The sequence below is a fragment of the Amyelois transitella genome, chromosome Z, assembly GCF_032362555.1.
Source record: "Amyelois transitella isolate CPQ chromosome Z, ilAmyTran1.1, whole genome shotgun sequence".
In the NCBI taxonomy this organism is placed as follows: domain Eukaryota; kingdom Metazoa; phylum Arthropoda; class Insecta; order Lepidoptera; family Pyralidae; genus Amyelois; species Amyelois transitella.
In genome coordinates, this window is record NC_083535.1 from 8870100 (window position 1) to 8885387 (window position 15288).

A 15288-nucleotide genomic window follows, 5' to 3' on the forward strand; every position below is an offset into this window, starting at 1 on the left:
CTTTTATTTCTTGTTACTAAGTTTTGACAACATAACTTTGTAACTTGACATGAAATTGAATAATTGTCTATTCTTTAAGTTATATCGGAGAACAATTTATATTGGACTTCATTTTTAGATTACGGCAATACAAAACAAACTTTAATAAAAGTTGTTTAAAGCAATTCAATAGACAACAAATAGCATTATATTGTTATTATTAACATAACACTTAAGATGATAACTGACAGACCCAATGTCTGAATAGATTGATAGATTAAATTTAAATCATGATTAAGTAGGATTATAAAATGTATATTTCTCCAAGTTTCTTTTATCATAATTTTATAAGTATGGGTCCACTTAAGAATATTTTCAAACAAACTAGGAATCATTAAAATCAGTTAAAAATCGCTTATCAAACAGATATCACAAAAAGTCAAACTGAGATCCTCTTTCTTTTGAAGTCGGTTGAGAAAAATATATAAAATATGAATAAATGACAGATACTCCGTAATCACGAACCGTATAAAGTTCACGGGTAAATGTTGAACTGTTACATGGGATTAATTCCATTTTAATGAGTGCGGTATTGTCGTGAATCGTATCTTATTATGCTGATTATTGCTGATACATTGATAATTGGAGCCGTGTGGTTCCCGGCACTTTAAAAAAGGACACCCCCCCTCATAGCCATAAATATCGTAAAAGGCGAGTAAGGGATAGGTTAATTAATATGGGAATTTTCTTATAACCGATGTGCTAGCAACCTGTCACTATTTAAATCGCAATTCCATATTAAACCACACAGCTGATCATGGCATTTCAGTCTTAGCGAGACTGTTGGCTCTTTCTACCCCGTTTAGCTGACGTAATGATTCATTAAAAGAATTACATGTATGTACATGTACATTGATAATTTCCTTATTAGGAACGTCGGTGTTCAAACCGATAAGATGTATGCAGGTTGCGCGCGCATGGTTTAAGTCCTACCTCGATGATGTACCGATGAAATGTTTTGTATATTAGTTTGAGTACTAATCGATGCAGTTACAATGAGGCGAAATATTGTGTGAACTCCCCTGCGAAGTTTGCGGAAGTCCGATGGAAGTCACTTCGGGTAAAAACCTGACTTTGTAATAACAGGATCATGGTCAAAAAGTAATTGGGACTAACACCGAGAAGAAGAAGATGGATAACATAATTCATGTTCCATATTTAATAATTCATTAAGATAATAATTTAAGTAAGTATATTTAAAAATATTAATATTTTGCATAGATTGTGTAAAAAATCATATTATCGATAAAAAAACGATTATGAAAAATGGCACTGTATTTAAGTAATAATGACTATCCCGTTGTATTCCTTTAAATATCTGACTAAATAATTCAGACCGGAATAACAAGAATTATAAAAAGTATATATTAGGTACTTCTTAAATAAACTTAGGATTCTTTTTAAACGATAAGATAGCAATCTATCCCTATCTGAATCCCTATTCCGTCATAAAGCCATCTAGGTGAACTTGGCCGTCGAGTCGTTTTGTGTTTATTGATTCTGTCTACCATGATATATGAAAAAATATTTAGATATTTATAAGGCAATGTCCCTTTAAACTCGAAGCAAACAAATTAATACAAAAATGTACTGACCTCCATAATTTGGCCTCACTCTCTTGTCATAGCTTACACTTAGTGAATCCAAAATGGCTGAAATATTGACGTCACCAAACATCCCTCCTCCGCCCGCTCCCCTGAAAAGAAAATTACCCATAGAATTTGGGATAATAAAAGACTTTTATAGTCTCTAGTGGTAGGTAAGTCTTGATGAATGTGACCTCGCAACTGTAAAGTTACATTATAATTAGTTAGAGTTGATTTACTATTTAGATGAAAGGACTTACAAACTTTCGCATTTAGGTATAATTTTTTAAGATTTTTTTCTATTCAAAAATATCAATAAAATATATGTATCATGACGTCTGTTTCCCATTGGGGTATTTGGATTATTGTGGACTAGATTACCCGGTGAACTTCTAACACTCGTTCAAACCTTTCTCATACATTTTAAAACCAACCACAACTAAATCGGCCGTGCTACATAGAACAGCAATATATTTTTATATAATGAAGATTTTTATGAAATAAGTAACAGTTAAAGAATGTACAAAAAATAATACAGCCGTTTTCTATGTTTAGATATTAGTTGGGTCAAGAAGGTATCATATTGGTTTTGTTTCAAACACAAAGTTGGATAAAAACTTCCTCACTGACCGCTATAATAGAAACTGTAAATCAACAGAAAGCAATTATACTCCCAACTTTTCTTTTTTCATAACAACGACGCCGAGACGGGGAAACTTTTATAATATCCAACTCAATTTTGATTTCCATGTGCGCAATTAATTTTTGTTATATTTTGTTCTCGTTGACTTACAAGCTCGCTTTTTTACAACAAAAATAGAGAGTACTGTTTCTTTTTGAATAATAAATATTCACTACTTGAATACAGACAAAAGTGACTTTTCAGTATTTTCAAGACTGTTGGCAGAAACAATCAAAAACATACCAACCTACCCACTGCAAATTCGCCTTTATTACCAAGTAAAAGAGTTCCATTCAGAGTAACTTGACTTAACAGGTGGTCTAAAAGACTTATGGTATACTCATGCAGTCAACCAAAACACAACATTGGGCGGTACGATATATACTGACCGAATTTATGTAAAATATAGAAATAATAAAGATATTACTGTGCAATGGAAACTTCAATGTCAGTGATGTATACTTTGCGCAGTTCAAGTTCAGTGAATTACTTGTTAATGCAAAGCCAATAACTACTACCTAAGTCTAGAAATCGAGAGTTTGGCAGGTAAGTGGATTACCTAACAGTAACAGATTTCCACTAAGAGGATTTCAAATATTCCATGGGAGAAATCTGTGTTAAAGGCAGTCTATTATATTCTAGCTTTCACCCGCGGCATCGCCCGCTTGAAAAGTATCTTATGTAGTTCTCCTTACACGAGACTATAATTATGTATGCAATATTTCATGACGATAGATTTAGTGGTTTTGACGTGAAGGGAGATGGCCTGAGGACATCGCCATACTTGTCAATTCCATACTGAAAATTCTTATGTCTTATTATTACAAAAAATAAATATACATTAATGAATATCTTTTGCACAGGCCTTTACACCCTTAACGCTATCGCTTATCGCTCATATGTCGGCAAATCAGAATAAGTAGTATAGATTGATTTCACATTGTCAATAACATTTTGACAGAATGTATAAGACCAAATTGTTCTACTTCCGCCTCGCATTACACCCCCTCCTCTCTTATTTCTGATCGGATAAGTCAGGTTTTTACATGAATTGACTTCTGTTAATGTTCTGCTACCCTTGCTAGGGAACTTTACTCATAGGGAATCTAAATAAATAGTAATTAAAATGCTGTTCTGATAAATAACTACACATAACCTAAGGTGGGGGACAACAAATAATCTCGAAAATACTTGAGGGTCACGTTCCGCTGGATGGCTTAAGGGGCTTCACACATGGCTGCTATTATGAACATTTATGTATATTTAATTTCGGGATGTATGGCTTTAAATTATCTTAAAGTATACACACAACACTATATATTTATAATGTATCTTTCTCTTCATTCCATTGGTATGATGTCTATATAGACCGCGGACAATTGAAATAGACGCAATTTCCAGCTGCAAAAATCTAAAAATGATCTAATTTATAAAAAAAAATTATGGACCTGTCGAGTTACTCTTACTACTAGATTTACTAGATACTCGTACTTCATTAGAAAATTATTCAAATAGTGATTTTGATTCCCGTGTGATTAAAACCTCTCACTTCAATGTTCATGAATCCACCCCCTAAATCGACTTTCTGTGTTGTATTACTGTGGTTTTAGAAGAACTAAATCTATACGTTTCTTTTTTAACGATTGAACATCATATTAGTTAGAAGATAATAAGGAATCCGTCTACGTTTGGAGTCCATCTTGGATAACTATAATGACTTTTGTCAATTCATCAGACAGGAAAACAAAGACAAATATAGAAAAAATTTAATAGGCGTTAAATAAAATAAACATTTTGCATCTTTGTTACTTGAATCTTGAGTCTAATCTAATAATCTAGTCTTATTGTGTGTGTGACCATTCTTGGTTTTAAACATTCAACACCTTCTCACATGGTGACAAAATTTCCAAATTTGTTTTAGAATAGATCAAAAATCATGAACTTTAGAAGAAAGGATTAATATATAAGATCTTTTTTATTTTCCAAGAGGCCAATGATCTGTGCGTAAATCCCAATTGGGGATGTACCTGACGCCAAAGTGTCCTGAATAAATTGACTGCCAGCCTTGATCATATGCGCTCCATTCTGGATATGCATATTCATAATATGCTGCACGAGTTATATTAGCGTAAATCTTAACATAATCAATATAGTATCTTAAATCGGTAAAAACCCAAATTCTGTCATCATTGTAGCGAATCTCAAAACAAGCAATTCCAAACAGAAGGTTATCCCATTCAAAGCCAGAAGTAGAGGAATAGTGATAATCAGTTGAGAAGAATCCACCTCCATTGGATATGCCACTAAAATCAACATCGTTTGCAACACAGATAAATTTCCCCCACCATTTAGGGAGATAGATCGAGCAATCTTTTAGCTTGTCGAAAAGTGGGGTCATGTGGATGAATATTTTGTAGTTCTCTTTTATGTGTAAGTCGTACTCGTAGCCAGAACCAGTGAACCAAACGTATGATTTTAATTTTTGATATTTACGGCAAATATAAGCTCTGAATGCGTACATATATCTTTCATATATTTGGTTGTAGAGATATATAGGATCCATGGTATGCACAATGGCTATATCATGTCTTGGAACATGTTCGCATTTTATACCATGACAATGTTCTGGGTTTATTGATCTTGGGAAAATTCTTCGTACCCTCCATACTCTATAGCGATAGGGTAATATGTGATCTCCTCCTCGACCGAGGCACCAAACCCGAACGTCCCTTTGCCGAGTTAAATAGGGATCTAAGTAATTAGCTGCTGTGATGAGAGTTCTTCGGTTAAGAATAACTGCAGTGCCCAATGGAATGAAATCTGTAATAAACAACATAAGTTATGTTTTATCGCTAGACTACAAATGTACTATGTGCGCTGTACAGTGCGCCTCTAGATAAAAGGAGTACCGAAAGGGCATAATAATTTGGATAAAAGTATTTAGTATTTATATAAAACTACAAACAAAACGCGACCGTAACCGTGTGAAAAGAACTAGGTTTGATATTAAAAAAAAACATAAACGGAAGTGTTATAATTAATTCTTTAAGTTCTAAATAGCTCTCATATTTCAATATTACTATTTCTAGGTCATGATAAATAGCAAAACATTTTCGTCTCATTTTCAATGTTTATTTTCCTTAATTCAATGTCATGATCAAAGCTTTTTCCATGAATGGGACGGAACGTGAAAGCTCTCGGTGTTCGTAGAATACCAGGGAATATTAACATTATTTTCCAAGAAATACAAGTGCACTTTATTAATTTCAGTGTCAGGTGCACAATGAACACGAAAATATTTACAAGAACAAGGTCAATATACTCGTGAACTTGTAAAGCGTGTTTACAATTGAGTTTAATACGCACTTTGATACTTATAGAGAAAGCGAATAATGGTAATGATCACACCACTTAAGGTTTTAGCATAATTCTGTGGCAGTTATAGTTCTATTATTAAATACTAGACAGTGCCCGTGTAGAACGATATATCTCTCTCCAACGGTAATTTCCAAAAATCCTTTTTTTAGCGGACGATTCATAGTTACAATCTACATTCCTGCCAAAATTCTTCTCAATTGGCTCAGGCTTCTCCCTCGCGAATTTACCACCACCCGAATTTACCCACAAAAGAATACAGGTTTGTTCGCAAACTCTAAGGGAACTAAAGTATTTAGTATTTATATAAAACATTGTATTCCAGCGAAGTTGCAAGTAAAATATTGTAAGTAATAATTTTAATAGATTTGTTTTAACGTCAAATATCACTACATATTATTAAATCCCTTCATTCTCTGTCTGTATATCTCGAAAAGTTGTGAACGGATCTTAGTCCTGTTTCAAATGTTGGAAAGAGGGTTTTCTGAGGAAGGTTTATAACTATTAAATGCTAGCCGTGCGAAGCCAAAGCGGATCGCTCGTGACTTTCTTAAAAAATAAATACACAGGTAATAAAAATAATTTGTTTGAAACAAGTAGTTGGTTAAAGATAACAATTATGAATGAAAATTAATTGTAACCCGCATTTTATGTGTACAAATGTTTCTGATTTTCGGTTTTTATACCTCACCGGGCTGAATAACTTTTGTTCAGCCGTCATTTTTATATTAATATATTTTAGCTGGACCTTCATGGACCAATGGAAGTGACGTATTAAGTCCCGGAAATAAGCAGGTACAAACAAACCGACAAACAAATATTATTTTCTAATTCTTACTCTACTCCTCTTTCTTCACCGCCTAGTTTGTTTTCACATACATATGTTATGAATGCGGATGAAGCGAAAGAAGTATGCAGAGAGAAGAAGAAGAGCAGAAATAGTTTAAAGATGTAGTCTCTGCCTTATTTAATATGGTGTTGACATTCTTATTGATATTTTGTTTGTACCCTCGGAGGATTCTTCTTTATTTAAAAAAAACATTATTTAAGTGCTATAAAAACATATGGAAAAGTTTTAAAGTCGGGTTGGCTACGATTAATAAAATTTATGATGTACGAGTAATAATGACCATGTAATCCGTGAACTCTTTTATGCTTGATAACCTTATTTTTTCAGTTGATTAACGATTGTGACCATTAAAATCTATCCACTAAGTTTTCAGTTTATTCGTCGCGAATAAAAATACGAACCTTTTCTTTTCGACTATTGCATAAGTATCCCATTTAAAAAAGCTGCTAAATATAATGAAGCTATTAAATATCTCTGGTGCACTTAGCCCAACTTCCCAATGAAAGCCAATTGAAAAAGTAGTTTTCTAATTGGTTTCATTTCGCATTCCCTCTTTGTTTATTTATTTGTTGACTGTTTTAGCATACACGTATTTACGTTATGGAAAAAAAACTTATTATATGTAGTTCATGCAACTTGATAGCCATTATATTGCGATTGTCATCATGATTCGTTTACCGACTATTTTGTGGAGATAGAAAACTTATAATATGCTCATGTTAAAAAGTAGTGACCTATAGAAACGCCAGCAATTGTATACAATCGCGTATTTCTTTTCCTTTGTAATATAATACTCCAAGGCAGTCCCCAACAGTGCCAGGGCCGGTCCACCTTCTGCCACCTAAAGAAGCTTTGCCTTGGAGTTAAATCACCACGCACTGGATCAGGTGTGGTTGTACCGAAATCCCAAAAGGCAGACGTGGTGCAATGATAAAGAAGATAAGCCATTAAATAACCAACCCTGCAAATAAATATTAATTGTACGTTAATAAATTTAATTAACTTAGTAGAAAATGTTTCTGCCGTTATAATTATTTTAAAAAAAACGTATATTTCCAATTAGCTGCCCGAGCTTTGCAAGGGAGCAATACGGATACTAAATACACTACTGACTGTCTTTTCATTTATCTATCCAAGCCTGCGGCGTTGAAAGTTTGTCCCTGCGCCGTAACAGTTATGCCTCGGTATTTTTTAATTGGTGAAAACTTTCATGATGTAAAAGACCATATTTATCTGGAGTATTGAAAGCCATAAAGATTCCAGCAAATCCATAGAAAACTAACAGGGCGTGTATATACTGTGGGGTTTGATATTGTGAAAAGTATCAGTCCGGGATGAGTTGCGCCACCTTAGCTGTTCAACTTATGTACGAATAGCTGTGTGACAGATTTTGTAAAGTGTGGATAGTAGATTTTGGATGAATGAGTTACTCGACAAGTATCTGTTTTATTCTCAAGATCAGGTTATACTGACTTTATCGGAGAAAGAGTTACAAGAGAAAGTAGATTGTATGTGCTTTAAAGAACAAAAGAATGAAGGTTAACGTAAGTAATATCAAAGCATTACTTGTTTGAAAAAAAAATAGAGGCAATCATAAAGAAGCATAAAGAAGCATCTTGATTGTAGGAGAAAAATCTGCACCGTGTCTTAAGTAATAAGAGAAAATGGTATTAAAGAAGATCGTATACAACAGGTAATGAAATGATATGCTTTTCTCAACACCTGAGTAATTAATCTTAAATTAAGACGAAGCCAAATAGAGAGTCGTAAGTTTATAAAGAAAGTATCTAGAATACAGTACTTCTTTACTAGCGAAGACCAACTATGTCTTAATCTAATGAAATGGACTTTGCGAATGAATGTAGGTATTAAGGTCAAATAAGATTTGATTGACTAAAGCGATGGGCACTTACGTTCGCCGTCCCATGGCTGCATCATATTATGACTAAATAACTTACCAAATTTGCTTTACTTATATATTTGGAGTTGTTCGTAAACATAACAGTGTTGGTAAACTTAATTGCTTATGTTTATGACACATGGAGAATGTACATCCTTCTTTCATTTATTTATAAACAATTCATTTCTGCCATTGATATGACAATAATAATGAACGTTTGATATTTTATTCTGTGATTTCGTCTCGCTATTGGTGTTTGTTATTAAAAATATTAATACAACATATTAAATACTTTAGTTTCTGCAATATTTCTACGAAATATAAATAGGCGTAGGCACCACCTTGTGTTGACTGAAAAAGAGTTAACTGTAGTAGATTTACCGTAGGAAGCTTATATTTACTCGAAATCCCTATACAAAGCCTATTATATTAAACGATCTATATAAATACTTAGTAAGCAAAAAAATTTAACAATTTTTTTAATTCTTTGTGAATACTTATTTTTCGAAACAGATGATGAATCTGCAGTTTATAATTTTCTTTTCGGTCAGTCTGAACACGCATCACGCAAAATCCACTGGACCGATTTACTTGAAATTTGGTATGAAGTTACTTTACATACCGGGGTAACCTTTACAGTCCCAGACAATGAATGAATTCTATACTATTAATTTAATTGTAATCACTGCTGCACTTCTATCATCGTATCTGCATACACACTCTTCACTGTCAACTTTAATTAAAAAAGAAAGAATGACTTAGTTTATTAAAACACCTAAAATGTTAAAAAAAAAATATCAACTACAAACAAAACCGTGCCTTGTGGTTCCCGGCACCATTACAAAAAAGAATAGGACCACTCCATCTCTTTCCCATGGATGTCGTAAAAGGCGACTAAGGGATAGGCTTATAAACTTAGGATTCCTCTTTTAGGCGATGGGCTAGCAACCTGTCACTATTTGAATCTCAATTCTATCATTAAGCCAAATAGCTGAACGTGGCCATTCAGTCTTTTCAAGACTGTTGGCTCTGTCTACCACGCAAGGGATATAGACGTGACCATATGTATGTATGTATGTACAAACAAAACGCGACCGTAACCGTGTGAAAAGAACTAGGTTTGATATTAAAAAAAAACATAAACGGAAGTGTTATAATTAATTGTTTAAGTTCTAAATAGCTCTCATATTTCAATATTACTATTTCTAGGTCATGATAAATAGCAAAACATTTTCGTCTCATTTTCAATGTTTATTTTCCTTAATTCAATGTCATGATCAAAGCTTTTTCCATGAATGGGACGGAACGCGAAAGCTCTCGGTGTTCGTAGAATACCAGGGAATATTAACATTATTTTCCAAGAAATACAAGTGCACTTTATTAATTTCAGTGTCAGGTGCACAATGAACAGGAAAATATTTACAAGAACAAGGTCAATATACTCGTGAACTTGTAAAGCGTGTTTACAATTGAGTTTTATACGCACTTTAATTTTCGATAACGTGTTTTTGTTTTTAATTGAAAATTAACGCTTTATTGCGATACTTATAGAGAGAACGAATAATGGTAACGATCACACCACTGAAGGTGTTATGCATAATTCTGTGGCAGTTATAGTTCTATTATTAAATACAAGACAGTGAAAATTTTCAAATTCTCAATTGGCTCAGGCTTCTCCCTCACGAATTTACCCACAAAATAATACACGTTTGTTCGCAAACTCTAAGGGAACTAAAGTTTTTACCGGGATGAAAAGATTGGTTTAGTAAATAACGCGTGAAAAGAAAACAAACAAATGAACTTTCGCATTTATAATATTAGTCGGGATTGGGGATGAAGTATCATATTAATATCAAAATTAATAATTGCATAATTGTGTAGACGGTGTAAACATTAAGAGAAATAAATATAATTTGAATCAATATTGAAGAAATAATATCGTTTGCATTTTTGAAATAAATAAATATGAAAATATCAGTTCATTATACGAGATAAATCTCGTCAGACCTATTATTTTCTTGATTTCAGTTCACATAACAGGAGAAGTTGAAGAATGTCAAATGAGTGGCCCTTTGAGGCCAGATGAGGGTTGATTCAGTGGAGCGCTGAGGGCGCCTATATCGAGGACCTCTTGCGACATTATTAACCTCTTTTCGTATCATGATTAACCCCTGTACTTTCTCAGTCTCATTAATAACACATTTATTTTATATTTAAAAATATCGGTACTTTGGGTTGTTGTCTATGTTTGTAACGTGTCTGTCTGTGGCATCGTAGCTACAAGCCCAAACATAATATTATAAGTATAAAAACAACATTAGTAATAGAATACTAATACACTATGAAAAGAAACTGTATCGGGTGATTTTTTAATTCCAAGACGGCTAGACCACCAAATGCTGTCAACACGTACCTGCATATGTATTGTAATTTGCACAACTGTTAAGCAAATTACGATTTATTGATTTTTATTTAAGTACTTGCCGTTTGGAGTTCATAAGATAGCAATTTGATTGAAACAGAATTTATAGAGAGGTGTCTGCACCATTTTAACTGTTTTAATAGGAAATGTATCTTACAATTGATACAGAATTATAAATACTGTAATAAAAGGTTTTCTTTGATAGATTTCTTTCTTGATCAGTATTATATTTAATTGTAGAATAACAAAGCGCGCGGCTTTGCTCTCGGGAAAATGTTATAGAAAAGAAAACTCCTGAAGGTTTGTCCTTTTCTATGTCTGTGCGAAATATCATTTCTCGAGTTTATTCGTTAGTAAAACATTTTTTTCCTACTTGCGATACTTTGGATAAGTGACGAAAAAAAAATTAAATTCTTTTATTTTATTTCTAGTTTTTAATCGATTTGTGTTGAATAAGGACGCGGTCCTCTGTATGTGTGTCAGTTCTCAGTACTAGTGCTGGTGTGAGTGATTCTTGGAAACAATTGATTGTAAAATAGTTAACTGCCTCAACAAATCAACATACATACTACCTAGATTTTATAAGAATTTAAGTATTCTATGTTTACGTATTACGTACAGCAATATTAATAATTCACAGGATCAAGAACTTCAAAAAATATCAAACTTAACATTTTTTGTAATCTCACTGGCACGAGATATGTGTCGTATTTTATAAGCCAAGATGAAGTCGAAGCTAACAGTTTTGTTTAAGAAACTCGTCGCTTTGATATACTCTTGATTTGAACGTCTCGTTACGATTGATATGGATTTATATGAAGATATAATAATCTGAGACCAGCGAGCAGAATCTTCTAATAAGTAGATTTCACTACTCAATACGTTGTTATCTCCACAAGTATTTGTCGTAAATGTGGAGTGCGTTAAGCACAGTGAAACTGAAACTAAAAAATAATCTTCTACTACAAAGTGGCTACAGTAAACACCGTTGCATTGATTAGGTAAACCTGACGTTATGCAGTGTAACACGAGTAGTTTGATTAGCGTACCCGCTTGCGAACCCTCTATAGGCTTACGTTAACCCTGAGCTATAACCGCTAAAGTGATCATTCTATACCTATACATGTATGTACATAAACGTAAATACAAAGTAACTAGATTTAGTATTGGCAGTCGATAGTACACTAATTGTAGTTTAAGTTAACAAACCGAAATAGGCTACTACTGCTATAAATAAGAAAATTTGACAGGGTTCCTGAACGGGGTTTCATTAAACTTTTCTGTTGTATAGCTTACACACATACAAATACATACATCTATATCTCTTGCGCAGTAGACAGAGCCAACCATCTTTAAAGATTGTACAGCTAAGACATCAGAATAACATATAAGTTAAAATTTACGGCAGACGAAGTCGCGGGCAAGAGCTAATTACTTGCATGTGATCTTGCCTACTTCCTAAAGGCGCAGGCAGACTACATTTTTTTAACAACCATAATTCGTGCGAACCAAATATCTATAGGCTTACGTTAATTAGGTATAAATTAGCGGTCCATTGCGGTCTGACGAATACCACCTATTGGTAGCCGATAATATAATAATTGTAAATGTTAACGAATCAAAACATTGTGTTATGATCACGCCTCTTTCAGGGCGGCCGGCGTAGGTAGAGGCTGCGTGATTCTTCGAAATCATGCTAGTGCTACGGTTTTTTATACATTTATCAATATTTTCATGCAAGCGTCGTTCAAAGGTACTCTAGACCTGACCTTTTACTTGAATGTCCCCGATTTGAATAAAATGTTGCCTGAAAAGTCTTATATGTACGTATGAAATATATATTTTTTGCAAGTTATACCTACAGTAATTCGTCAAATTCGTCATCTCTCTCTGTTCCTTTTCATGTAAGGTAATTACATTAGATGTCATAACATAATTGGAAATATATCCATCGCTTATTGGCATTATAAATTGGTTGCTCTTAATCCTCTACACCAATAAATTAAGAACATTACTTGCTGTGTTACATAGGGAAATAAATAATGTATACGGCATTGCGTACTTAATTTCAGTAAAGCCTAATTAATTAGTTTCCTGGTATCTCCTGAATGTGGCCGACTGTAACTGTAATGAGTATATCCATATTAGCTGGAGGTTTCAAAAATTCAAGGACCTAATCTCATGTATTATTAAATTTTATTGTTTTATTCGCCTAGGAAAATGTCGTGAATTTAACTTTAGTATGTTTTAGATGTGACTTTCATATACCTAAGTAACTCATTTAGAAGCGATATAATAATCTTAAAGGTTACAATACTTTAGACCGTAAAAAATTTAATTTAATTTAAATAACCATCGAAATTATATAATTTTGGCCATTTTTAACATAACCTATAAAAAGTACAGTAGTACGTATAAATTAATAGAAATATTTGCTGTAAGCAAATTTCAATGTGCTTTTCCTTATGCGAAAAAATAAAAAAAAATATAATATTAGCTAGTTGTCAAGTTTGTCAGCGCTATTTTATAAAAATTCATTTAAGATTGCATTACGTTTTTGTCTTTATAGATTTCGATTAAAGAAAAGTGTAAATACTTTATCAAAATTTAATATGTTTATATAAAACGCATTCAACTCTGTTATTCGAATTTAATGTATGAAAGTTTTGAAGCAGTGCTTGAAGTTAATTTTCAATTGAACATATTTTTTCCCCCCATTTTGAAATAAAATTTTGACAACGCTCCCAATTATATGTTATTCACTTGTATAAATCGGGTTCAAATTCGTCGAGTAGTTACGAAGTTATTACATTCCAGACAGACATACAAAAAATTCCAAAATCTTTAACCGCTCTCAGTCGATATCAGTTATTTGGAAAAATAATGTCGTCACACAATTTTTACTGTCTTATCATCATAATTTATAGATTATTCACTCGCATCTGAGAATTTTTTATATGATAATATGAGTATGTTTGATTTCAATCAGCCTTGTGGTAAGCAAGATGTGGCCTGAGGTGGTGCACGTAAACTCAAATGAAGCCTATATCCCCCAACTCAAAAACAAAAGAACTAATTAATACTTCAGGAAGCAACAAGGAACACGCAAAGGTCATGAGACATACAGCATTTTCTTTTCAAGAAAAGTCATCCGTGGCCCAAAACGTACGAAAAATATACAGTTTTGTGAGCTGGCGTGTAACAGTGCACTCCCTTGATTACATGCGCTCTTTAATCTCACAAATGTCTGACGTACTGACGCGGCTAATCTCTACACTACAATGTACTAGCATGAATTTATGCAGCGTTTTCTAAAGTGGATGGTATAACCGATTTAAGTTAGCTCTTCTTCCTTCTGGCTTTAGTCCCGGTTCTCTTCGCCTCTCTGAAGATAAGACTGGAGGTCGTACACAGAGGGAGTCACGATTTGGGAGGGAGAGAAAAACATTCAGTGGCGGACAAACGATCGAATGGATGTTTTCATAAACACAGAAGATAAGTGATACCATATTATAGATACGTGGTAGACAAATCAACAGATATATGCAACAGGTGTCGTGAAGGGAAACTAAATAAATATCTAGTTAAAAATGCATTCTTCATATCTTCGCCAAACAATTCTCGTACGACTTAGACCGCGATTCGAATCCTTTGCAACCTTAGATTATGCAGACATAAACTTATGTTTTTCCTATCTTTTTTCTCACTCATTATTTTGATTTTAACAAAATTCCAATATTGTATTTTCAAATTTAAATTTAATATAGAAAATTATAATTTAAATAAAACTCTGTTGTGATAATACTTGATCACCATTGGGAATTTAATGCCAAATTACAGCGAATATGATATCACAATCCACAATAATACCAGCTGAATTTTGGTTGTTCATTATATGAATACCTTGCACGTGTAACGCTCATATAAAGTGGGAGCAAAATACAACGGCAATACAAATAAACTCGATGAGGTAAATAATTAACGAACAAAAACATGCCAGTATTTAATTAAAGCTCTTCAAAAAGTTAATTTGAAATTTTCATACACGGAATCGTGTAACAATTATTTCATTTCGAACTTTCAACATGATATGTTATGGTTCGAGGTATATTGTTACATGACCGAAATTTTGCGACTTCTTCCTCCTGCTGATAATCCTGGTAACATCATCACTTCTCTGGAGAGAAGTTGACTTTGGACAGTTGGATCTGACAAATCAGGTTTTTATACGAGAATGTCGCTTCTCGTATAAAAACCAATGAGTTCCAAAAACTGCGGAGCAACCGCAATTTTTGAAACCTATATTGGATCATAGTAATTGCAACACTACCTAAATGAATGTCCCTATTCCCTTGTAATGTAAAATTGGATCATGGAGCGGAGAGCGCAACTGTGCAACCAAATTTTTGTCTGAACGAGTCATGTTTGATGGTA

The 15288-nt window shown here is 33.3% G+C and overlaps 2 protein-coding genes across 2 annotated transcripts in view; both read right to left on the bottom strand.

The window, feature by feature from the left end:
• The window catches only part of LOC106134003 (gamma-aminobutyric acid receptor subunit beta-like), a 37860-nt gene that overhangs the window by 6573 nt on the left and 15999 nt on the right, over nucleotides 1-15288 (bottom strand). Inside the window, exon 2 of the mRNA XM_013333935.2 lies at nucleotides 1635-1735. Within this exon, the coding sequence (XP_013189389.1) occupies nucleotides 1635-1735 (101 nt within the window). The remainder of the gene's footprint in view (nucleotides 1-1634; nucleotides 1736-15288) is intronic.
• Nucleotides 4283-8459, bottom strand: LOC132903959 (uncharacterized). Its single transcript, XM_060953695.1, has 3 exons — nucleotides 8446-8459; nucleotides 7267-7493; nucleotides 4283-5127 (listed from the first exon to the last, which is right to left on the bottom strand). The coding sequence occupies exons 1-3, from the start codon at nucleotides 8457-8459 to the stop codon at nucleotides 4283-4285; spliced, it is 1086 nt and encodes a 361-aa protein (XP_060809678.1).

Excerpts from the sequence above, each read along its gene's own strand:
- LOC132903959 (XM_060953695.1), bottom strand. Across the intron at positions 5,128-7,266 it reads AATTGCTGGCGTTTCTATAG|ATTTCATTCCATTGGGCACT; the intron begins GTCACTACTTTT and ends TGTTTATTACAG.